General features: G+C 43.4%; 1 protein-coding gene across 9 annotated transcripts in view; it reads right to left on the bottom strand.

Moving 5' to 3' along the window:
* Window positions 1-26,526, bottom strand: part of fbrsl1 (fibrosin-like 1) — a 288,815-nt gene that overhangs the window by 75,552 nt on the left and 186,737 nt on the right. For 7 of the 9 annotated variants that reach the window (XM_085293337.1, XM_085293335.1, XM_085293341.1 and 4 more), the window contains exons 5-6: window positions 26,081-26,110; window positions 13,064-13,093 (exon numbers count right to left, since the gene is read on the bottom strand). In XM_085293337.1, coding sequence (XP_085149463.1) covers window positions 13,064-13,093; window positions 26,081-26,110 — 60 coding nt within the window. The remainder of the gene's footprint in view (window positions 1-13,063; window positions 13,094-26,080; window positions 26,111-26,526) is intronic. The other 2 variants (XM_085293336.1, XM_085293342.1) reach the window with 1 other exon arrangement.

The raw sequence follows: 26,526 nt of genomic DNA on the forward strand, positions 1-26,526 counted from the left end.
ACTTCCCTGCTAATGTTCTCCTCCTGTTTTACAACAGCACTTCCTGGAACAGCCCCCCTACTAGTCATCAGATGCTACATTAAGGGAGCACTCTGAAGTCTTCCTCTACCACTAAGGGCCCCTGATAAATAACTTATGGAGGAGAGGATTCAAAACATCTCTCCTATTACTAGCCTCGATTCATTTTTTACAGTCCCTCGAGCCTCCCATCTGTCCTGCACTTCAAACGCATCTGAATGCTCAGAGATGCTTTGCCTATTCTATCCTAGGGGATCCGTGTGAAGGTAGAGAACGAGGAGAGAGGTGGTGGGGATATGTGTGTGTGTGTGTGGCGGTGTGCTGGGTTGAGAGGAAAAAAAAGAAGTAATATGACAGAGCCAGGAGCTTTGAGAAGCAGAATGTGCCGAAAGCATCTCTCCCATCACCTTCCTTTCTGACTATTCTCCGTGGAGGGGAAGAAAGAAAGCATTTGAAGGAGTGGGAAAGAAAGGAGGGGGGAGGGAAACATTTGCGGCTGAAGCGTCATGGTCCGGCTCGGAGCTGTCAAATTATGACACATCCAACAACTCAGCTTCCTCTCAATCGCAATTACAAATTAGTCCATTAGGCTGCCGGCTGCCTGTCCTTTCTCTTCTCTGCGCTGGGATTTATGCGTGTCAGTGTGTGTAGACCCGTAAGGGTGGGCAAAAGGGAGGACAGCAGGAGGGAGGGGACCTTCCCTGGGTAGAAGATGGCAGTTTTCAAGTCACATAACGAGACAAACAAGCAAACCAACAGTTGTAATTTGATGTGATGTTGACAGTAATTGTCTTTGACGCCACGGATAGGCGTGAGGGTGGAATGGGGGCGCGGCAAGTTGGCCTTGAAGTGGTAGTTATGGAATATAAATGGGGACAGCTTGTTTTCAGAAGGTAGGAAAAGCGGTGTATATGTCAATTTCTGCGAGGGCATTAAAACGCCGCTTCAGTCAACCACCCTATCAGCTTAAATGGATTTTAAATTAGCAGTGAGAGCATGGATAACAACATATCTCAGCGGAAGAGGGCCCACTTTTCCCGAGTGAAAGACATAGATGTGACATGTATAGATTTTGAAGGAGTTAAGACGGCTTTTAGCGATCCCTTTTACTGATACCATTGCCTTTTCTCAGCTTGTGAATGAGGCCTATTCACATTTCAAGCAAATTCAATTTGAGCTCCAAATCAAAGACATGCATTAGGCCACTTTAGTGTAAGGTAATATTAACTGACTGAGAGATATTTGGAAGATGACAATCAACATCACTAGTAATTACATACAAATATAACATGACTTTTCCACCCCGTACATGATCAAAGTTCGTCCCCACATGTGCATTTATGAAGCCTCAGCATGACTTACCTGAAAGGGGTTTCATTACTGAACACGCTCACGCATTTTGCACTGAAACTAGTGATACAGATTACTAATCGTGCAATTTGAGCTTTATTGGAAGTCGATCCACACTAAATCCAACCATTTCTGCTTTTTAGCCACTATTGAAACCAGTTATCACAAGTCAAAGCCCAGATGAGCATTTCTGCCCTGAACAGCACCCTGTGTATTTAAGTATAGACATAACCACGGTGTCTCGAATTAATAAGGTCAGCCTCGTTTTATTACTCGGAGAGTAAAGCTAATGAAATCATACAGGAATTAAGTTGTTTAAGGGGTAAACTCTGGCTGTAGGGAGACGATAATGAGCACGTTATGTGGGAACCCCCTACCCCTGTCCTCCCACCTCCTCAGTCTACGTTGAGCTAGTAACATCCTGCTGGTTCACAAATAAAGGACACAAGCAAGTCTTTTAAAGGACAAATACTGTGTGGGGGATTTGGGGGAGCCAGGGTGAACTTAACAAGCAGGGATCTTACAGATTTAAAGGTACTGCTAAAAATTTATGGAGGCATGTTTGGATGAGGGCCATGCTGAACAGCTTGGCCAGCTGAGCAACATCACAGTGGGATGCCTAATAAGCCTTGCACAATTTTTCACCCCATATTTTATCAATAAAAAAGCAGTTTAAACAGCCTCCCCTCGAACCGCAGCCGCTGCACTGCCTGCCATCTGGAGCCCTCTTTCATTTTATAATCCAACTGTCATTAAAATGCTTCTTGGCAGTTTACAGCTCGTTCCCCCTGTGCAGATGTGGAAGCGATCTTCAGACGGGCCTCACTGATCAAAGTGTTCACTGCTGTCAGGCAGAACACTTACCACCCTCAGGCTACCTTCCAGTCCTATCTGGACTTAATACCCCCCCTATTTTTTATTTATTTCCACACTTCTGTATTTATCAGGTGCACCACTCCGAGCAGAGCTAAGGTCAGCTCCAGAAGGTGGCTGTAGGTGGGGTTGTGAGGATGCAGATTGTACTATCAAGGTGCTTTTAAGCAAGGCGTGTGAGCTCGCTGTTTTCTTTAACAAACAATTACAGGGAAGCCCAGGAAATCTAAGTCAAAGCAAAGTTATCACCTTTGCTGGCAGTTTGGTGCAACTGAGTTGAAAAGGTTTTCAGATCCAGATCAAATCAACTTTTAGATAAAAAGCAGTAATATCTGTTCATTACTGAGGACATTAGCTTGTTATCAATCATACAGAGAAGTGCTTGGAACAGTAATTCTATTCGCCATTAGTACTAATAGTAATTTGTCGAAAAATGCGCACATAGAGCTGGGCGATAGAACGATAACGATACGTATTGCGAAATAACTTTTTCTCGATAGAAAGGTTAAACTATTGCGATAGACCTCATCTCTCTTGTCCTCTTAAAAAAAAAAGAAGAACAGCCAATCCAAATTAACTAGCACAGAGCCGAACCAATCACAGCCGCAGCGTCACGTCACATGACTTGTTACGTACGGCACAAGTGCCAAGCCGCACATGTGTATTTGTTTGGGAAGCAGCCAGCCGCCGTGCCGCCCGGGTAATGGAGGAAATGAGTGTGCCGACTAGAGAAAAATCAACCGAGAGCGTGACCGAAGGTTACCGAAGAGAAAACAGATGATGGTTCCAATGCCGGAGAGATTGTTGACCGGAAGAGCCACAGAAGCTCCGTAGGTGAAGGTAGGAGTAGCGCGCACTGTAAATTGTGCCGAAAGCAGGTCTGGAAATACAATAAAGCGGTGCAGCTCAATATCTGACTGGAAGCGCTAATTCGTCATTCGGCTTTTGTCAGACTAACGTAACTGTTAAAACTGTTTGAAAAGCTCAGCTATACAACAAGGAGAGATTGAGAATTTCCTTTTAGTTCTCAGTTTATTTGATATTGACAAAAGTTAGTCAGTTTTGTCTGTTCTTCTGTAAAACAAACTAAGATTTATTTTTAGAATTAATATTTTGTTTCTAAGTGGAATTGACAGTTTAGTCTGTTTCGTTTGTTCTATTTTGAAACTTAAACGCTTTAGCGGCTGCCTTTTGTGTAGTTTGCAATATTTGCCTTTATTTATCTGAAAAAGTCTCATGTTCCTTAAGTACATCTACCCTGTTGAACTTATTATGGGAAATAAATATTTAAATAAAAACAAGCTGCTGAGTATTTCACATTTTACTTGTGAGCAACGGCACATTTAAATCTTACAAATATAGTTATTTGGCTTATATCGTGATAGATATCGTTATCGCCTGAAATGAAAAAAAAAAACATATCGTGATATGAAAAACTCTTATATCGCCCAGCTCTATGCGCACATTAGACTGAACGTCGTCAAAACATGCACAGTATTGTGCGGCTCAGTCCTGCTGACATGCGAGCATGATTTAATCGCTCACAAGCTAAAACTGTGCACACAACACAACAATAATAAGCGTGAGCTTTATAACATAATACGAAGCGTTTCTGGCAGCAGACACAAAGGTGATGGCGGTGGGTCAACCCGTTGGCAGCGTCCCTGTATCATATCACTCTGCCACATTCACTGTGTGCACAAGTTTGACTTGTAGGCTGCCCGGCGACCCGCGGCCTCCTCACTGATGTGGCACGGCACACATGGCGTTAATACTCCAACCGGGTGTTGATTGAGCTCCCCTAAAGCCAGTGACGCATGTTGCCTTTGTTTGGCAGCCGTCCCGGTGTAAGAACTGGGGCCATATTCCGCCTGTCAGTGCCATGTGTTCGCTCTCCTCAGAGCACAGCGGCTGATGCCACTCAACCACCAGCCCCCTACCTCCCACCCTCTGGCATCTCTGTGGGCACCCCAGGCCAAGCAGGTCTGCACTAATGAAGTCAAATTAATTTAATGGATGCCCATGCCGCCTGTGTCGGTGGTGCTTGGCAGGGAGACCGTTCAAATGCTGGTCGATGTCTGTAGCTCCAAAACCTCATACATATCCAAGAGCTGGTATACCGCTTCTGTGTGTCAAGCTGCAACTGACAAGCATATCAGCTTCAGTTGTGCCAATGTGCCCTGCATGAAATTGGTCTTCAGTGCCCACAGAAACCATGGCAGGCAATGTTCCACAGTTAACTTCAGAGACAGTCCAGGTGTGTTCGCTAATTAAAGCTTGACAAAACGATACGAAGAGGGAAAAGGAACTGGCAAGTGAGCATGAGTGACAGCCATCATTAATGCCTGCTTTGCTCTCCCCCCCTGCTTCCACATTCCTCCTAACTTTTAGGAAAGACATAATTTTTTATTTCTCCTTCAATCTTTGAAGCCCTGTACCTCGTCCTCTGACTGGTGCACATCACAGACTGCTTTTGTGCATAGGGGACTGCCATGGCTGGGGTTTCTGGTTTAATTGAAGACAGCAGGCCCCTGTTTAGGCCTCTACTCTACGGGGCTCTCAGTTTTCCACATCACATACACATTCGCCCACGGAAAGTTCCCTCCAGAGCCGAAGTGACGCGAGGACCTGCGGCGCTTCAGGTCTGGCAGTCACCAGGCCGTCCACAGGCATCTGAGTGTTTAGATTTACTCGGTTAGCAAAAGAACGATGGTATATGTTTCTCTCAGCCGGTGGGAAAGCTGCTCACTGCTCACTTTCTTTATTGTCCGTCATCACCATTATGAGGGCTGCAACTGATCCTTCCCATACAGGTTGTGAAACCTGGCCTCAGTATGTAATTGAAGATTAAATAAAGAGCCTCAAGAAATAACTATAGCTTGGGACTTTTTTTTAATACGTGTTGATATTTCTTATAAGATTTCTATAAAAAGTGTGTCACACAACATTGCTGACTGGCTACTTTTTAAAAGGAACAGGAGCTCTTATTTTCCTGCAGCCACAGTCAACCTAAACTACATTTAATCATTTTCAAGGGCAAAGAGGAGACAAGGCTTCTTCAGGGAAACATTACCCAGAATGGTACTGATTCCTAATAACAACGGGGAATTCTATATTTATCCCTGAATGCATATGTCATTTGTTGTGAAGGAAAAGTGAGTCCTCTTGCATTAAGCGGCCTCGTGCAGACAAGCCAAGGCTGAGACAGAGTCTTGGTGCGCCAGCATAAACGCACACAAGTCTGTCTTCCATTTCCAGCCAGAAGAAATGTGTAAGTAATTACAGTCCAACCATGTTTATTGAATAAAAACCCACTTTGGCATTATGTTTATGCACGATCAGAAACGCTCAAATCCTACATCCACATACACAAAAACATTTGTGTCTTACTCGCTTCCCACAGAACATCTGTATCCAATGTGGAGTCAATTTTACTTTTATTACTCATGTGGAAAAATGTATATAGTGCTTGGATTGTTATTCAAACAGAGGCCACTTGAAAAACAATGATTTCTGTGCCATGTGGGTTTGGAGCAGAGTGGACACACACTTAGCACAGGGTTAGAGAGTTTAGCCGCATGCTAAAGGTTTTGTCACACAAATGCACTGAGATTACTTCACTTCTGATTAAGTGACTGCTGTAAAAGCGCATCATTAGAAGCATATGACCTATAAATAAACCTCAACATGACTTAATTTTAATTATTTTCGAAATAATTAAATTGTGGGTGAAGCTTCCAATCCAAGCTGAAATCTTCTTTAACTTACAAATGCAACTATTAATTAAAAAAAAAGTTTGTTTTTCAAAATGTATACTGCTAAAAATATTCTCTACAAACATGGATATAACAAATAACGCAGTGCACTTATAGCATTATTCCCAACAGATCCAAATACTTTGATGCAGTACCAGTTAGATGCATTGTGACATCACAGCTGGTGTAAAATCTCACAACTTGTCTTGTTTGATATGGCGTGCCATGCTTTCTCTATTACCGTATCATTGAACTGATGAGATCTCTAGCAGAAAATTGTTCAATCGAGCGTTTCACCTGGCCGTTGCTGAAAACTCTTCTATTACAGAATCGGAGCTCTCAGGTGGGAAAAACAGTGTTTGAAGAAAACCGCCTCTAAAAATGGATCTAGTCCGGGTGGAAGAAAAACACATAGCAAAACCTGGTGTTCATCGAGGCAACAATAATTCCCCCAATAACAATGATCACAAGCTGTTGAACATGGCTGAGTGGTGACGGGATTTTCTTTTTTTTCAAAGAGCTAGCAGAGCACTGCTGTTCCAGAGACAGAGGGTAGGGTGTGTGCTATGATTTTAACAGAACAAAGGAACAACTATGTTCTATTAACACTCTCTGCCATCACAAACAGCCTCGCTGAAAGACGGCAGTAAGTGAAAGAAGATTACAGTCTGGATGCCATGTTATGTTTTCATACCTCCCTTGTTCTTAGTGGCTGACGTGGTTTTGGTTGCCACAGACCTTCTATTTTCATCTGCGATGCCAACATCTGTGCTAACCTTTAAGAAAGAATCTGGACCGGGATATTGGATGCCACATCGGTGATGCCACGGCTGCGTTGACTGTCCCTGCATTGCTGTATGACATGCATTGCTAGTGACAAGCTGTCTTTGCTGATGTCAGTTGGCTGTGTCTGCTGGCTGGCCCTGCAGAAACTCCAAGTCGTTCTCTGTCATCACGCCTCTTCTTCCCAACATGCACTGGGGCTGGTTTTCACCGCAGAGCGTGCCCTTAGTATCACTTGCTTCTAAGCTACACAAATACACACGCATCATATGCTGCTAAGACTAAATGTGTCCTTCTTCACTTCAGAGGCAAATCAAAGTGAGCTCTCTGATAACTGCATACTTGTGCACTAAATGTGCAACAGATGCGTTGCTTGAAAACCACTCAAAAAAAAAAAAAAAAAGAAGCCTGCAGAGCTCATATGAGCTGGAGCTGACCATAAATGAGAGCATGTTGCAAACAGCCCAATATCAATCAAAGAGATAAGTGCTTCCAGGTACATTGTAACAGCTAGATGTAATAAACATCATGAGACCAACTAATGAAGAATATATTTATTTCTGGCCAGTGTACAAAGCTAAAAGTCAGAATTATTTTCCTCTAAGAAGCTGATTATAGCATAAACTAAATCTTAACCTTAATCCATAAACTCACAGGAAGCTTTACATCCAAACAATACTGAAATTAGGGGGAATGGTTAATCTTCTGATTTGAATGTTTCTCCACATTTTCCACCCTTTTCTGCTTTCTGCCAGAAAGCGAAAACAATCCTGAAAGGAGGAACTAACTGACTAAGAGGAAGAAATGAAGGACGAGAAGGGAGGAAGGAGAGAGAAAGACAAAAGCAAGAAGAGAAAAAAATGACATCTCCATATTAAGGCCTGTGTTGCCGGTGTCAGTTCTAATTTCACAGTGCCTGTGGGGAGCTGAATGCAACCAGTCAGCTCTGGTCTCATCTCGTTCTTCCTCCATTTTAAATCAGGGACGATGATTCCCAAGCTGGGGGGAAAGGAATATTACTGGCAAATTGGTTTTAGACTAAAGATGGTGGCGAGGCATTCTGCTTTCTCAGCTCTTTCCCAGGTGCACTTAATCTAATTTCATTAAAGAGATGAGGACGGATGATCACTTGTGTCGAAACATTAAGCCGGTCCATTTTTTCCATCCATAAAAAACGCTCAGGTTGTCAGCAGCCCGGTGCATGCCCTGTTTGTTATTGAATATGATGACTCTTGGAGACCAATCTAGAGCTTGCAAGGCACTGGGAGTTGAGTGTGGAGGCTATATCTACATGCATATATATTACTATTGGCTTCTTTCCTTTTTCAAGATGGTGACAGAGGAAAAGATGTAAAGAATGAACAATGGAAAAGGCAATTAAGAAGTAGCCAGTGAATGAAAAAGACCAGGGACAAGAAGAGAATAATGTTAAAACAATAAGAGAGGTGAAGGCAATGGTGCTGTTAACATATATGGTTTGATCCCCATCCAATCCTCCGGTAATGTTGTGCGAGTACTGCCAGCTTTACAGGACGTAACCTCCAACGCTTCAGTTGGGAGGATACCACCAGCCGACGAGCCATTAATGATAAGTCGCTGAGACGTGGTGATATGGCATTCATTCTGCAAACTGCAGGAAGATATGGACGTAGAGGGGGAATTAATGTGTCAGTCAGAGCCCATGTGCTGGCCTGGTAGAAGAGTACACCAGAGCCATAAAAGAACTCATTGACAGGATGTGGTAATGGTCCTCGGAGACTCCCTCGGAGACAGATTCACTTTCTGCTGAATGACTGCTCGGCAAAGAGGACCAAATAGAATTAGCTGACCGGGGTGTCCTCCGCTGTGTGGTAGTGTGGCCATTGAGGCTGCTGCATTAATGTTTCGCATACAGGCAACTATAATATTTGCACAGGAGAAAGAATACCAGCGAAATTGGAGGAGCTAGGGAAGATGGCAAAGTGAGGCCTAATGGAGATAGGATGACACTCCAGGAGAGTGCATGAACAAACTGAGAAGGGATAAAATACCACTCTATTTCTTTCCATGGCTCTCCAATGAAAGAAAATGATGTCCTGACTTGAAGTACCTCAGATGTGTCAGAGACTGGCCAGTTTGGAAAGTTCATTCATTGCAGAAGGATGGAGGCAGAAATCAGTAATACTAAAAGACGGTTTAAGTTAATTAGTAAATTGCTTAATATCACTGTCAAGTGATAAATCAGCAAAAAGAAACAAGAAATCCATGAAGTGGTTAGGAGCCAGAAAGATATTACTGCTGGTGATATGAGGATTTTGATGAGTTGTTGGGGAAAAGAGCGTAAAAAATGTGCTTGTTTACATTTTAAGTACATGTTGTTTGCTGAAGGTTTCTTCCTGTTAAAAGGGAGTTTTTCCTTCCCACTGTCACCAAGTGCTGACTGCTGGGGTTCTGTCTATTATTGTAGGGTCTTTAGAGCCTTGAGATGGCTGTTGTTTCGATTTGGTGTTATAAAAATAAAATTGTTTTGAAATTCTTTATACAATTTCACCCAACATTGACCCTGTGACTGCACACTAATTGTCCCATTCTACAAGCACAACCAATCACTCAGCCCACTTTCTGCAGAGCTAAGACGTGTTCTGGGGCATATGAGAGCATTTTAGCAGCTCAAAGTATTTAGATCCAGACTTAACGGTGAATGATGTTCTCATGTGTGCAGCACAGTCTCACGTGAATACATTTAGTTTCTGTGTTGCTACGCTGTTTCTTATTTAAGCTGTGGTTACTTTCTTTGCAAGCTTCAAATTTAGCATAGCTTTGTGCAAACACATTAACCGTTGCTTTAATGACAGTAAACACAGTGAAAAGACTGTTCTACTTAAGAATTCCTAATTTTGTGGGTTATTTTATGCCTCTGAGGTGCAGGCATATGACAAGCCAATATCAAGGGTATATTATATAAAATCACACTCAATGCTTCTCATTGTCAAACATGACATCACATGACAGGCCTCTCAACAAACACTGGTACCAATGTGAACACTATACCAAGATTCTGATTGCTTGTTTCATCAAGGCAGGCCCATCTATATGAAGCTATTTCTTAGGGCACCCTCGCACTTAACTAGAAACGACTGGGCAATTGCTAAAGATTTCAAATCTGACATGCTCTGGAAACACGCCATTGGGTGCTATATCAAAGCATTGCTTTGATGCAAGCGAGTTCCACAAGGTGCAGCAATCTAAACTGACTTTGCTGTAGCAACTCGTCAGTGTTATTTAAATACAGTGTAACTGATTGCACCCTGGGGGCACACCTGGAAGCAATATTCTAATTAAGTTAATCTGTGAAATCCCGACAATGTGGGTGTTCAGGTGCCTGGTAATCTGATGTGAAAGGAGCCTTTGTTTTCACTGGAAAGATTCGGGAGGAGCTGGCACCTGTTTTAGCAAAACGTTGCAGAAAATTATCACTGTCGAGTTATCCTGAGTGCAGGCAATTACAAATGACAGTGTTTGTCTTTCTCCTCATGGAACCCAATTTTTACACCGTCATATTTTTTTCCTGCTTTTGGTGATGGCCTGTCAAATTATTTTTTCCCCATTCTTCTCCCTTCCTCTGCAATTTGATATGGATGATTCGCAACTCTCATCACCTTGATTATGGTAATACGTGTTTCTGAGGCAATAAAAAGGGCAGGGCTGCTATAGCCTTTATCCAGATGTTCTTTTCTTCTTGCACGCTTGGAAAACACGTCAACACTAACAGAGACTTTTCAAAGAATCCACAACAGCGAAAGAGCGAAACGTAGTTTTGGAATTATGCCATTGCTCTGTTACATTTCCTGTTGGCTTTAGGAGAAATCTTTTGTTTACAGTCAATACCTCTGCTCGTGGGAATGGAACTTTACCACTACTGGAAGAACAGAACACTTTAACACTTATTTTTGAGGCCCCCGTTTTTACTTATCTAATAAAATTTTTTATTATTATTATTTTTTAGTTTCATTCTTCAACAAGGTAGTTAGATGATCATTTTTCAGTATAGTCCTGTGTGACTAGCCAGTCCACAATCAACTATGGACTGGCAGTGTATGCATACACTTTAGGTTCTTGTGTTCCAGTGCTGCATTCCTACCATATGTTGCTTGCTGAAGTCAAAATAATATTAGCTGGCAGCTAAAAAAAGGGGAAAAAAGCCAGGTTTTGGATTACTGCAAACAAAAGTGAATGCAGAGACCCATAAACAAGCAGCAACTGAAGGTGGCTGCAGTGAAGGCCTGGCAGAGGCTCTCGACAGAGGAAAACGAATCATTCACTGACTCCAAAGCGTTTTCATCCCAGTATTAAAAACTATCTTTATGTTTAAAATGTTGTTTTATTATTTTTATAAAGCTCTTGTTATGTGTAAAAATGCACATTAGTTTCATCTGAACTTTGCAGTTCATTTTATTCTACCTGAAAACAACAAGCATGTGAATATTGCTCCCTATCACTGCCACTAAGATGAGTCAACTTCAGTGTGTGAACGAGAGGAATAATAACACTGACGACTCTTTCACTGTACATATGGGCAAGTCAGTATTGCTTTAATATAGACTTGACAAAACATGAAACTTGTACTTAAAAAACTTAGAACTGAGAATGGAAACTAAGAGTTGAGACAGACAAAAACAAGCTAGCGACCACACTGAAGCCTAGATAGTTTGACTAATAGTAACTTTCACAAGTTGTTTTCACTTGCAGTATTACTTTGCTGCTTATGGATTAGGATTCACATTGATTGTTCAGGAAGATGTCTTTTTGCACTAACATCTACAGAAATATGCACTGACTATGTTTCTCACAGTGAGAGCGCAAACTGGTGTGCAATAAAAGTGGCATTACTATTTTTCCAGAGATTTCTCAAGCTAAAACACTTCCTGATGACATACTAATGAAAAGTAGTCTGAGAAGAAGGTGAAGCTACAATCTGGCTCTTGGACTGTGAAATAATTGGCACGAAATTCAACAATCAGACTTGGCAGCAGTGTCTAACAGTCTACCATGTCTTGAATTGCGTCCCAGTCCACAGACAGGCTGACACATAACCAACAACACAGAAAGACAGCTGAGTTTCTGTAAAACTGTCAAAGCGCTTCTTGATTTTTCTCCTGCCCATCTTTATGTTTAGTTCTGTAGTACCAAACTTTTTTTTTTTCAATACTGAAAATTAAAACGAGTCTCAAGTAACCGAGAGGAAACAAAAACCCTTAGAAGGAAACACTTCCTTCTACTTTACTTCCCTCTCTCCTCCACCCACAGTGTTGCCAGGGAGCCGTATGGAGACTGACAGGCCTGCTACATCTCTCTGTCGTGTCAACTAGCTCGTGCCCTCGGTTCCTCCTCGCTTAAATGAAGAGATAAAAGCCTATTGACTTGCCAGGCTACAGTTAATGCAAATTGGGCTTGCTATCAATGTATTATTTATAGGGAGAGCTGCAGACATTTCCACAGAACTGGGAGCTAAGCTTACAGGAGATTAGGCATGCTATCAAATTCATTTACCAGAGAGTAATTGCTAAACTGTGCAGGAATTAGGATGCGTAAGGTTCCCCAAAGACGTTTCATCTTGTAACCAGGTGCCTGCCATCAGCCAACCACCTCTGAGATGATTACAAACACTCAGAGGTGAAACTGATAGACTACATCTGTCAAATTGTGAACTGGTAACCTGATGACAACGCTTTCTGAAGAAAATCAAGGTGTTACTAGTTAGCAGCACAACTAAAGCATATTTTAAATGAAATTGTTGAACGATCTTGTTAAACATTCTGCTTGTAACTTGTAAATCTGTCATTCATCATACTGAAAATAAAACACACGCGTTACAAACTCCGGCTGCTGTCGAGTAACTTAGAAGCAGATAAAGGTGTTATGTGCTTTGTGAATAGATTAAATGCAGATTTTACTGCATGCAGCACACACTACGATCTAAGCTAGGAGGCATATGTAGGAAATATTTGTGCATAAAGTGTTCCAAAAATAATAGGTACCGCGTCTTTTCATAAAGAACAGAAAACCAACACTGAAAATCAGTGTCTTGATGTGCAACATTTTTCTTGTCACTTTCATGCTCCGTACGATTCAAATGATCAACAGTGTTGGGACCAGGCGCAGTTGCTTTTTACCCCCTTATCTTTTTTTCGCTAACAATACACTATGACTATCTCCCCTTTCTCAGTTGAGAGCTCAAATTTGTTATTCACAACTCTCCGATTCTTCATGCGCTGGGTGAGTAAACACAGGAAAAGCAGTCTTACCTTGTCGTCAATGTCACTCTCGCTGTCACACTGTAACAGAAAAGAGACAGACACAGGAAATATAAGGAATTATTCATTTGGCTCCCCACCCCAGTAGCATAATCAGTGCAGATGTTATTTTTGTGTGCAACCTCTCATTCACTGTCAGCTTTCAGTGCAAACGGCAGAGGATGAAGAGGGAAAGGAGAGTGCGGTAGTCTGAAAGAGGTTTTTTTCAAGTTTCAAAAGGAGCACAGTGGCACAAAACGCCTTTCTGGTGTTTCTGTCGCAAATTCACTGCTTTAAATTTGCAAAGGATGAAAATACTTTGCACGGGATTCTATTATAAAGAGTCTGTTTAGTGACTTGGCATTCAGCTGCAGCTTGTCATTTAGCCTTTTAAGTGTGCTTTAAAATTGGACGATAGCATCTCAAGGACACAGAGAGCGTAGGTTCTTTGAATTCTCCAGCACAGTGCCTATTAAGTGTGGTATTTCAAATCCGTGGTGTGACAAACCAGTCTTTAATTTGTATGTCAGTCTTCTACAGGGATAAAGGAACTGAATAACAAGAGAGGTTGTGTTCTGAAATGTACCTTGTTCTAGCACAGCTAAAGGCCAAATCACCTTCCATTCAGTCAAGAAGAGAAATGGTTTGTCTTCAGCACTTCAAATTTCACCAATGAAATATGCAGTGATTGGGATCAAATATATCAAAAAGAGTAAAAAGAATATCAAAGAAAAAGATTTCAAAAAAGTCAGACCTTGCCACTTTTTGCAAACAGATGACAAGAATGCTGCAAATACCAAGAGCCCGGCCTTTTATTCCTGGTATGTTCACCGACACAAAACTCTTTTTGGCAAATAATAAAAACACGATTAAACTCGCACAAATACGGGAAATTATTTTCACCTTTACTCCGGAAAAATGTGTTAAGTTAAGGTAAAGTCAATAACCCTGTCTAACAGCATTTGTTTGATTTTCTTTGCAACATTCCTGAACTTGTATGCACCTTACGAGCTCCTGCGTCTAACATTCGCTCGTCACGAACGGCTCCTGGCTGGTTACACCTCAAAGATGGAGAAGCTGTGGAAACAGGAGTGGCTGAGCTGCCTTGCCAGGCCCACTGGACCTCACAGCAGGATGCATGAGGAACAGAGCAATTCAACCAAAGAGCCACATGGAGAAAGGACGACGGTGAAAAAAAACTGCCTTCAATCTGTCAATTAAGTCCCTGTGGCAACATATTTAAGTGGGCCCTCTCTATTTTGTTTGACTCCCTTTCAAAGTGGAGCACAATGAGGAGGGAGCTGTGTCAATGGAGGCACAGTGTCCTTTTGTCGTGAGCGTGGTGGGTCCAAATGTATAATTAAGTAACGAGAGTAATCAGAACAAGGGCTCGGTGGCCAAGATCTCTCAGGAGAGGAGAAAGGGGGGATGTGTGTGAGTGTGTGGGTTCAGGGGTGAGTCCATGCCCAATAGCTTATCCTACTAGGCAATGCCAAAGGTTGGTAGGAGTCCTTGGCTGCAGAGTCATCACTAACAACTCTGTAAGATGTGTGTGTTTACTTATACCAGACATGCAGGAAGAAAATACACTTGTTGGAGGGTATAAAACAAGTATGTGCTCTGAATAACAGAGTGTAGTCATGAACTGTCAAACGCACTGCTTAAATAGTACACACAACGACACCACAAGGAAAATAGTCTTTTCAATAAGTAATTCAATATAAATAGTGGTAAGAATTTTCCTGCCTTTTGATTATTATTATTAACCTTTATTTTACCGGGAAAAGTCCCATTGAGATTAAAAACCTCTTTTTCAAGGGAGTACTGGCCAAGAGGCGACAACATGTTAAAATTACAAAGTTACATGGGATTCATGTCTATATTTCTTCTTTTTGAGCAGTTTACTGGTGGATTTGCTCATGTGCTCAGGCTGATCCTGGTTAAAAGGTCCACTTGTAGCTCAACGAAACTTTCAAGCTTTACTCTTTGATAAGATGTAAAAATCATAGTTAAATCAATGAGTGCAGAGATCTGCGATTTCCACTGCAATGTGCAACAGCTTGTAAGAGGTTTTTCTCCTGAACAGGGCTAAGCTACTAGTGATATACAACTTAACCTATATCTTGATCACATTACTACAAATTCCAGGCCTTTGCATATACGTTCAACAACTAGAAATGATATTTTTTCTGCTTCATGTGCCATTTACATTTATATATAACATAATACTTTTCTCAGTGTAGATGCCTACATTTACACAGATGTGATGAACTTTAGGTAAATCTCAAACACTTTTTTCTCTGTTGTTTAACTGAATAAAGTCTGAAATTTTCACCATCTGTAAATTATTCTACTTGCACTAGAAAGAGCTGCTTTATATAATTCGGAGAGCAGGTTAAATCCAATAGATGTCTTTGGGGATCTGTCAGTACGACACCACACATTTCAAAAGCAGAGACCACCAGACCTTAACACTCTAGGATTAACCTAAAAGATCCCCCCCCTCCCCCGCACACACACAAACACACACACACACACACACACACACACAGACACAGACACACAGAGTACTTAAACAAATGAAAATATTGGACACATTTTTATACAAAATATCTTCTTTTCTCTTCTTTGAACTACTGCTTGTCAAAAGACAATCATTACAAAGTGCCGGGCATTAAGAAGAGAAAGTGGCAAAGGATTCATGTCAATCAGTTTCCATTCAGGCTGTGAATTCCAGACAAATTAATTGCAATCCATTTCTATACTGGTAGTTAGGAGCACATCACAACCTGTTATCATCACCCATTTGTTCCCTCAGAATTCTGGTATTTTACCACGAAGAAATCACATTCAAAACAATGCTTCTCTCCATCTTCATCTAACTATGAATTGCGAAAAAAGAAAAGAAAATTGATCCACTCTCTAACATTACCCCTTCCCTGCAGAAAATGGAGTAAATGTATTCTTAGCATGCAGCTGAACGGATGACTTCCATCTCACAGCAGTTGTGAGATCCATTCTATTACTGAGGACGAGTTTAAACCGTAGGTGATGGAGATGAACAACTGGCATGGTCTATTCCCTGGGTGCATGCTTGGCCTTGTTGTTGCAGCAGTAGCCATGACACTAGATATGAGGCCTCACAAGGCTGGAGCTGGCGAGGAGGAAAAATAATATCAAAAGAGCACAGCATGGTGCTTATCCTTTTACAAGTAGCATGCACTGTAGCAGAGCGAGAAGAGAAATAGTAGCTAGGGCTCAGACAGAGACAGAGAGAGGCACAGCACAGCAGGGGAGAGAGAGGTAGGTGGAAAGAGGGGAACAAAACAAACGTAAGAACAGGCGGGGGGGATGCTATAGAGATGAAGGGATAGGCAGTGTTACAGCAGTTTTTGTCAGGCCCACATGTGATTGCCCTGTTGGGCTATAACACTTGGTCCATTCAAAGAAAGAAACACAATAAAAGTCCAAGATTGGCTCGTGTTTGTGCACGCATTGTTGTTGGCGAGAGCAGCGCTACGTCGTTTAGCACCCTATGCTTCTTTTGACTGTCTGCACGAGGAAAACAATTTTCAGCAAGAAGGTACAAGAAAGCCAAATGATGAAAATGCAAAACCACAACCCCAAACAGAAGCCTCCCTAAACAGCATGTCTGGTGGTCAGAGGGGACATTGTTAAAATCGAAAAGATACGCTGCTCACTAAGCTGCCTGACAGGAGCCAAGCCCCTGGTGGTTTCTGTCTCTTGCAGTACCCCCCGCCCCCCCTCCGCCCCCCACCTCAAAAAAAAAAAAAAAAAAAAAGGCTAGTTCTTCAGAGGCATGGAGCAAGCAGCAACATCTGCACCTGGCAACCGCCAGCTACGAAGGGCAACGGGGGACCAGAATCAGTGGATGGCTCATCCACAAACCCTCCCTCCCAGCTTTCCACCTCCTCTCCAACCCCTCCTCCCCTCAGCCAGCACATCAGACGAACGCGTTTGACATTTACACAGCTTTCAACACTTCAGAGACAGGAGATTTATTCCGCCAGCGGCCCTGGCTGGAGCCAGGCCTCGACCTGGGCTAGCCCCCATGACGACCCTGTAGCTCAGCCCTGAAATGAGGCAGGGCTGAGAAAGAAAGTAGCGTGAGGGAGGGGGAAAAAAACAGAAAGAGAGGGATGGATGTCTCGATTCTCCTGGACATTTCTCTGGCAGATTCTGATAGACGTGCAAGGGGAAGACAATAAGCGTTGCGCATCCCGGAGCACATTAAAACGACTGGCCAAATTAATCACACAGTTCCACTTGTCACACTCGGAGGACAGTCTGCCATGAATTCTGCCTCAGAGATAGAAAGAGGAACAGAAGAGGAACTTGCCCAGCAATGCAAATGCTGGCATGGCGTCAACAACTGTCTTCCTGAATACTGATCACAAGCCTGTGCTTGCTGCAAGAAATGTTGAAAAAAAGAGAGAGAGCAGGAGAGAGCTGCTGGCATTAAAGTGCCACTGTCAGTTCCTTCTCAAAATAAATAAAGCAGTAAATAAAATGAATAAAAGCAGAAGAGGAGAGCATAAAAGCGTCAGTGCTTTGATAATACTATTCGTGATAAAAGCTTGATTGGCTGTAATTTTTCAAAGTCACTGTAAGGTGTGTTTCTGCTAAATTACAGTCATATCTAATAACTGTAGATGCAATGGCACGACGAGGAACTGGATTAAAGCAAAATTAACTCCTGATAAGCAACCAGTTGTGTTCCATTCAGGCCCAAAACAACATTAACTGACGGGGAGATGGGCGCTGCATCATGACAGCAGCGAAAGAGCATCTGCTTTTCTTGATGTTTTATCCAAATGTATAAAGTTAAAGTGTCCGCGATGCAAAAGTCTACAGCGGTGGAAGAAATGGCTTCAATTTATAAGACATTTCTCCAGGCACATATACTGAGATACCCCTGATTCTAAAAGAAGACCTCTAACAAACCCGGATCTCCTGGAGTGAGAGCACACAGAGGAGGTAATGGTCCATTTAGATGGTCGCGGACGGAAGCGGTGTCGAATACTGGTGGAACAACACCAATTTTCTCCTGCAATTTCCCTCCTGCAGATACTGGGATGAGGTGTGGGAGCGTAGGCGTCATGACCATTCTGACGGGGTCTGGATGCAAAGCCTCAAGTCCACCGGGGGACCCCCTGCTTGGGCTGAAACATCAGCAGGAGATCTGAAAGTCTCACTGGCCCTGCGGCAAAGCTTAACTTCAACTCATCTTTCATAATTTATCAGCAGGACATTTTAGTTGCATGTTCTTATGTGCTAACCCTTTGTCATGACTCAGTGGAGAGTTCAGATTTGATTGCGTTCATGATACTATCTGCCTGGAAGAGCTGGACAATGCCATCCTCCATAGTGCTTATCAAAACAAATCAGGGTTAGAGACTGAATCCAAGGTGAACTAGGGCCTGATGGAGCCCTAGTGTGGGGAAGGTCAGCAGTCGGGCAAAGAGTGGGCTGAAGATGGATGGATGCAGATGCAATCTTTAACCAAACAACTGCTTGTCCTGTTACTGGAAAAGCTTAATGAAAGGGAACTGGCAATTCCAGGCCAGGCACTTGGCCTGTGCTCCAGACGATGAGAGCTATGGATGAGTGGTGAAGCACCAGGCTGAACCAAAGCACAACACTATAGAATGTTTATATATATAACGGTAGAGTAAATGATACATGGCCATTGTGATGGTGTCTGGTTACATATATATGTAATCATGCAAGTGTGTTCAAAAAACCTTTAAATAGTAAAAAAAAAAATCAATTACTCATTTCATATCTTTGGATGATCAGATAAACCTAATAATTTTGTATCTATGCTGAAACTAAATGGGGTAAAAAGCTTCGGGAGTCTGGTGCATTAATGCTATTCATAGCAAAAACACACCACTGCATTTAACTTTCACAACCAGGGAGAGGGAAAAATCAAGCAATTTATCTTGACCCTAATAGCTGTATCTGAAAGCACCACCGAGCAAAGCGATTTGATCACAGGATCAAATCTATACAGCCTTTTGACCCCTGACCTCCTCAGCAGGCAGCATGGGAAGTCAGCTGATTACCCAGGGTCAGCCTTAGAGCTCTGGATTAGGAAAGTATTGATCTCAGTGAAGATGTAGGGTCCGCGGGGAATAAGATTGAGAGAAAAAGCTCTACTGGGCAGAAATGATATCGACCAGCAGACCTAGACAGGCTCTCACGCAAAACCATATTTGAGCTTGGGACATTGGAATTGGCTGTGCAAACAAGAGAGGACTTCAGCAAAACCTCCTTTCACAGAGGCCCATTGAGAGAGGGCAGAGAGAGAGAGAGTGATAGTGAAGGGGGATTGAAGAAGACAGGGTTGGAGAAAATGCTCTTTGCATTAGCCAGACACACCGTGGTCTCTGCTTTAGAACTGACACACTCGAGTAAAGAGCCAGTAGAGGCCATGTAAATCAAGCTGAGGTGAGGAAAGATATAGTTCTTGCCCGGGACCACACTAAGCAGACTTTAACATTACCCAGAGTCCACGTAAACAGCACTGAGACCTGGACGCTCTCTGTTTCAATTCTATGAAAGGTATTTGGTGAGGTCAACGAGCAAGAAGGAGATGGGGGGGGTGGGGGGGGGGGGGTGGACAGATTGACGATGATAACCCGCCTCCTTTCACTAAATTAGAGGACTGCCTTGCTCCCCATGCTTTCAGGATAACCCTGAGGGAGGGACAGAGCTGGCTGGGCTGCTGGTGTGATCCTTGGAGTAGTTTGGCAACGGGAAAACAGACAGTAATGGCAGATGTATGAGAGAACAGGGAGCATTTATTCAGCTCAGAGAGAAAAAGGAAACTGCCAGAAATCTGATGGGACAGGGAATACACAACTGTGTTATGAATATAGCTGAAGAAGAAAAATGGGCATACAGGTAAGGGAGAACGAGAGAGAAAAATAAAACACTGATTTATATTTTATTTTTTCTACTTATTTCTTTATTTTTTTGTCTTTCATGGGGCCCCTGCAGCTCCTTCTCCTCTCTGCTGACTGCAGCTAGTGCTATCTTGCCTTCAGAAATTAGCGTGCACAGACACACACGCGCAACGCTCGGTACCTCCCAGAGTTCTGACATGGCCCTGGGCCTGTTGCTGCTGAGCTGCAGCGGCAGACACTGGGCATTGGAAATTTAAGTCGGGGCGTAGGAGAAATTAGGCGAGGAGGCAAGGAAATGGGATGTTGACTTGAACTGGCCCTGGGGGCAGCTGAGAGTCTCCCTGTGCAGCTCCGTTGGCTGGCTGACAGTTTGATGGAGCGAGTGGAGGCTTCCCCGCGGCCCGAGCCGCCGTCTCTAACACTGATATAGCTCAGTGAGGAACAGATTGAGCCTCCAGGCATTGCTCTGTACTGCTACCCCCCTTCTCTCTGACTCTTTCTCGCTCTGTACTACTGCTACTAACTCTCTCTCCTTTGCTAATCCTGTGAAGCCAACAGAGACATGAGCACACAATATATGTGCATATACATATGAGCTACTGTGGATGTTCGCATGAAATAAAATACTACACGCATGCAAATACTTATATGCATGCGGACACTTTGATACACAGGCATAACAGCAATCCCCACAGAGAACTTGGCTCTCACTCTCTCCGTCTCCTCTCTACGACAGTAATGTGATGAGCACTACAGATGCTGTTTACTGAGCTCTGGCTGACACACAGGGGGAAGGAGGAGGAGAGGGAGGGTGGGATGGAGGAAGAGGCAGAAGGAGGTAGAGTCAGGGGGCTGGCAGGCCACAGCCATAATGAAAAGAATCTGGCGGCAGCCCACTGTGTGCTGGTCATGAGAAGCATGTGCCGCCGGGGGGCTCTACTGCTAATTTCAGGGGGCAGCCAAGCATTTCACGCTAGACTTGTCATCGGGCCAGAGGGGGCATTCATACTGGGTGACAGCAAATGCAAGAGGGCGGGTAAAGGGTTCGGCGGGAGGGGGGGAGGCCAAAGAGCGAGGGCGAAACCTTCAGCTCCCTTACGTCCCGTCCCCCCCTCTGCAATGATCAAACGTTATAGGCAGGGTACAGAATTACAAATGAGTGTCCTGTGGCAAGAGCTGGAACTAGATTCAACTACTTTCTTTGCTCTGCTCTCTCCTCAGGTAGCCACGAGGGGCACACTTCATCCTCCAACCCCTGCTGTCCAGACAGGATCTGATACCAGTGCTTGCATCTTCCTTGTTAACCTCGCAATAATAATGTGTTACAATATCTCCCACTTGCAGACAGATGTACTGTGTGTGCATTGCCCTTGGGCTTTTGCAGTATGGATAAAATCTGATAATGCAGCCAATTAAAACAGTGTTATTTTTCCACAATGCCTGCTATATTCTGACACGCCCACAGACAATAAAGGACGAAATACTAAAAACTCTGATGGACGACAACTGCGTGACCCTAACCCTGCCATGTCATTGATTTTTTTGCCTCGGTTACTTTCTTTCTTGTTTACAGGACAGGTAGTCTCTTAAAAGCTTAATGATTAACAGGCACATGTTTAATTTGAGATACAGACTGGTCTGAGGATTCAGCGTGCACTTTCTCTCACGAGTCACTCAGATAAAGAAAATCAGACGGGGGAGAACTCGCTGTCAACCCGACCAGTGCATCTAAGATCCTACGAGATCGATGTGAGGGAGGCAGAAAGATGTCGAGTGAGAGCAGGAGCTACCAGCTAAGGAGTTGATACTAACAGCTGGCAGCCTACCCACGTAAAAAAGGGATGACTGAGTCTAGTCTGGAGAATCAAGCAAGAAAGCCAGGATGAAAGGAGAAGTGCGAGAGATGGAGTCACTAATAAAAGATGGTTGGGTGATGGTAGATGAGTGGATGCGGGACGGGTTGGGGAGGGGGGATTTTGAAACAAGCTGTCACATGAGAAAGAAAGAAAGGGAAACAGAAAAAAGTAAGACAGAGGAATCTAGACTGGAGGAGGAGAGAGGAAAGAAGGAGGCAGCCACATTGCACACTTCAGGCTGTGAATAATTTAGAGGAGCACTGGGGAGACGAGACGAAGATGAACACAAAACACTGGCAGCGTTTGACCTAGAGCTCCAGCTACATCAGTGCACATCACAGAGCGGAGAGCTCTCTCTTCCTCCCTCCCTCCCTCTTTCTCTTTTCCCCTCTTTTGCTCTTCATCTGCCTCCCTCTGTGTCAGGGAGGAAACAGCTGTACGCTATTCTTGTTTCGCCTCACATTCTATGAAAGTCAACAGAATGGCTGACAACTCAGTTTCATAAGGATCTCTCTCTCTCCCTACATGCTCTGGGCATGTCAGAAGAGTCAGAAGAGCCTTGCATATAAAGGATGGATGTGCATCCAGGCTATACGTAGCTGGATGCATGTCTGTCTGCAGATGCCCCTGGCATACAAAGGAGTAATGATGCTATTACATTTGCACAGATTTGTGGGATAAAAGCTTCAACTGCAGTTTTAGCCACCTCACTGCCCAAATGTTTTGTTGCAATTTTGTAATTTACGTTGTTTTGTGCTTTACATGTGCTAAAACTGTTATTTAGCAGTAATAATTTCTTTCGCAAATCTTTAACTCTCGCCATTTTAAATGGGATGATTTTGGTCTAATATCTTTGTTAATTGGACATTTTTGGGGTTAACAAGTGATCAAATTATAATTTAGAGAACTAGGAGAATGTGATGTCTAAAGTTGGCAGAACGAGAAAGTAAGAATCAGCTGATTAGTTGTGTACTTTCAGCTATGAAAATGTATGAATGCATGAACTGCACTTGGCAGATTTTCGCTATAACAGGAAACTAAATAAAAAGCTGTGAATCTCAAAACTCCAACATGAATTTTCTGTTCATTACTGTTGTTTTAAATACATTTCTAACTGTCATTACATAAACACAATCTATGTCGGGATCAGTGCTGCGAGGAACAAGGACCGGAAACTCATCTTAAGCCAGCAGTAAATAACAGCTTCAAGATTGGAGGTTAAACAGAGATTTCTAACGCCACCTTTGTCGAGGTGCCATACATCACCTCATCTGCTAATGTGTGTGTCTGTGTGTGTATGATGAAAGGAACACTGGGCATCTGCGGTGGGAGTGGCCGTTGGGCGGACAGAGGGTGATGTGATCAACCCAAAAGGGAGGGGCAATTTATTACTGTAATTAAGGAGCAGTGAGATTAGAGAGGCTGGGTTTGAACATGCATATTTATATATACATATAATACATGTCTTCATTTGAAAAAAAAAAAAAGATAACATGAGATGAGCAAAAACAAAAGGTCTAAAGATGGCAACCAAATAAAACATGAACTAAATCGGTTCCCTCTGCTTATTTTCTCCCTCCCTCCCTCCCTCCTATGCCCTCTCACTCCCTCTCTCACTGTCTCTTGCTCAGTCTGTGTGTTTGATATTAATGGGACGTCCCTTGTTTGTAAATGTGCCAAGTTGTGTGCACCACTGCAGGCTGTCTATTATAGCAGGCCTCTGGGGCAGCTATTCCATATGGCGTCACATATGGTACTCAGCAGCATCAATTAATGTTGTTATAATACTGATTTTTATGAGCCGGGGTTTAAATCCTTTCCTATTTTTTCCCTAACCCACGCTCCCCTTGTGTTCTCTTCCTAGCATCGCTGTTTCTTTCATTTGTCAAACTGCTTCTCTGCCATACCTCAAACCTTTGACAATCTGACTTCTGAAGACTATCGAGAATACGAAAAGTTTTCTATGCCAAATAAGCTCCTACCAGCTCTGCTGAATGCTGCTCAAAGACCTTGAACACGTCTTTGTTCCTTCTGTGCTGCAGAACTAAACTATTGCCAATGTGTCAGTATCGTCTTTGAAGCTCAGAATTCGATCAGTAATAACACGGAAAACATGAAAGCTACAAAAAAAATTATTAGACAGGAATTACAGTGTGAAAACCAACTTACATTTGCATCTGTAACCAGACAACGCATTTACAGGAAATAATGTAGTTTTGGTCACATTAAACTAGCATCAGGGACTATTAATGTGTTAAATTAGGTCTGTATTTATGCACAAAGCGATAGGCAGATGAATGTAAGAGCAGAATCTGAGGGGCCCTTTTGTTTCCTGGTGCCTTTGGTGGCGGATCTGACAGGAAGGGAACAAGAGCGTAGCAAAAAGCCTCGCTTTAAAAGCTCCCAGCCACACCAGCCTTGTCAGCGACGCCACAATTAGAGGCTAGATCACTGGCGCTTCCCAGCCAGAAACATCTCACTACCACTCCTCAATGGAGCTCTTTCGTTTGAGGAACACACTCAAAGCAGGATTTTAAAACGGTTCGGATGGCTAATCACTCTCAGGATGAAAGGCCCTGGCGTGTTCGTTTGTCTCAGCATGGGGAGCTTCCCTTGCCGTTTCTCTGTCTCTGATTCTGATTGTTTTTGTTCATTTCTTTTGCAGCAGGCAGGCGAGGCAGGCGAGCTGGCAGGCAGCGCTGTTTGAAGGTGCAGTCAGACCCAAGTGCAGGCCTGATGCTTTGTAGTGATATTTCCAGCAGCACAATCTCATTACTTTTTGACGTGGCAGATGCATGCAGGGGCGGATTGTCATTTCACGCTGTCAAAAGTTCCATGAGGAAACGGAGACAGGAATGAAACTTCAATGACCTGCATGCCTTTGGCTCATCAAGACTGAATATATTAAACCAAATAAGACAGATGAAGCCCCATGAACCAGATACTTAAAGATGCTTTGTAAACTTAATGTCCACTCCCAGGAGTCTTGAGGGAATCGCTTTTCCTGATCTATATCTTTGTAATCAGAACTGTTTCAAAGCCTCGCAAAACCTGTTACTGTGCATTTGAGGAAGCCTAATTAAATACTGTGTACAGAACTGCACAAACACTCAGCTACATATGTATATGTGCCGCCTAAGACAAACAGTGCTTTGTGTCTTAAAAGGAAAACTCCTGAGGGCTGCATTCCACACCTCGCAGAAAAGTTTTCACATGGGACAATCACTGGCATCTCCCCTTTAAAAAGAAACGGAGGATGTCCCTTGGAGTTGATTTCACACGGACTTCTTTCAGAACAGAAGGAAAACTCGCGCTGTTCAAGAAGCTGCCAGGCGCTGATTGAAGCGCCTGGTTACCATGCAGACCTCGGCCTGTTGCTGGGGTGACTGTCCCAAAGTGCTTTCCTGGGTAATTTTCGAGGTCACTGGTTTGAGCACGCCTATGTGGTGCAGATGGGCCCACCCACATTCAAGACCCAGCAGGAGCTCTTTCATTAGGCCCAGTGAATGGCCTCATTCATCCCCTTCACCTCAATTGGTCACGCTGCATCTCTCCAGAGGGCCCAGGACAAACTTTTCTCTCATTCCACTTGCTGATCTTCCACGCACCACCCACCTTAGTCATGCTTCACTTTTGTTCAGGAGCATGTGGTGGCAGGCCTCATCTTTGGCCTCAAACTACTTTAGATGGAGTGAAGGTGGTATATAACTGACATTACTAAGTTTATCCTACTGAATGGCTCAGAAAAGCCCAGACGGATGCTACCGATAGAGATTACTGTGGATCAGAGACATTTTTAAGGTGCAGGTCTTTGTACAGATCTTCATGACTTATCCCGGAACCATGTTCCTTTAATTTAATTCTTTCTCAGTGCTGAAACAAATGCTGCAGCAGGCTCAATTTATCTCTAACTTGCTGCCCTTTCCACTGAATGCAGCTGCAGTGCTTCGCCATAGTAGAGGGTCCTCTATGCCCTGTCTCTTTTTGACCATCAAGTGAGTCTCAGGTCTAGCCTAGCGAGAAGTGACTAATTGTCTTGAGTTGTTAGTGTGCCTGGAATGAGATACACTTCACTTGGTGACAGGATGCACAATAATTTGGTTTCTCCCTTCCTCCCCTCCCTCTCTTTCTCCTTCTTGCAGCAGATTTAGCCCCCCCTGCTTCTCAAGCTACTGAGCTGTAAAATTGAATGGACAGCAGGCAGTATACAGAATGAGACCTGGCATCATGGACGCACTAACCTTGAGGAGGGCCACTGCTGCATGCTGCACCTAAAGAGATGGAGACAGAGCGTCAGCCATGTTGGACTGAGAAAGGTTAAAATGAGGAGGGAGGAAAGGCCAAATGCAGAGAGAAAGGTGGACCTGTGCTAAAGCAACAACACAACAGCTTAGCAAAGCAGGTCTTCATCGGCATGAGGATGGATATACACTCAGAAAGACACCAGTGACTCAACCACAGAAAGACACACATTTTATGAAAACAGTTCATCTTCAAAAGCGCGTTCCCCAGCAGTTTTAACAAAAACTCGTCCTGGTAATGAAATCAACTTGTAGCTACTCTTGGAACAAATCTGAGCAATCAATTAATATGAATCACAAATTCACTGGCTGTGGCTTAGATGTGAACAAATGGATCCCCAGTCCCTTACAGATGATATTAGTGCTCTGAGCTGCTCTCTCCACGA

Source organism: Mchenga conophoros, linkage group LG12 (genome assembly GCF_057382185.1).
Source record: "Mchenga conophoros isolate Kocher_MC1m ecotype Shallow Benthic linkage group LG12, M_conophoros_male_GT1.1, whole genome shotgun sequence".
Lineage (NCBI taxonomy): Eukaryota > Metazoa > Chordata > Actinopteri > Cichliformes > Cichlidae > Mchenga > Mchenga conophoros.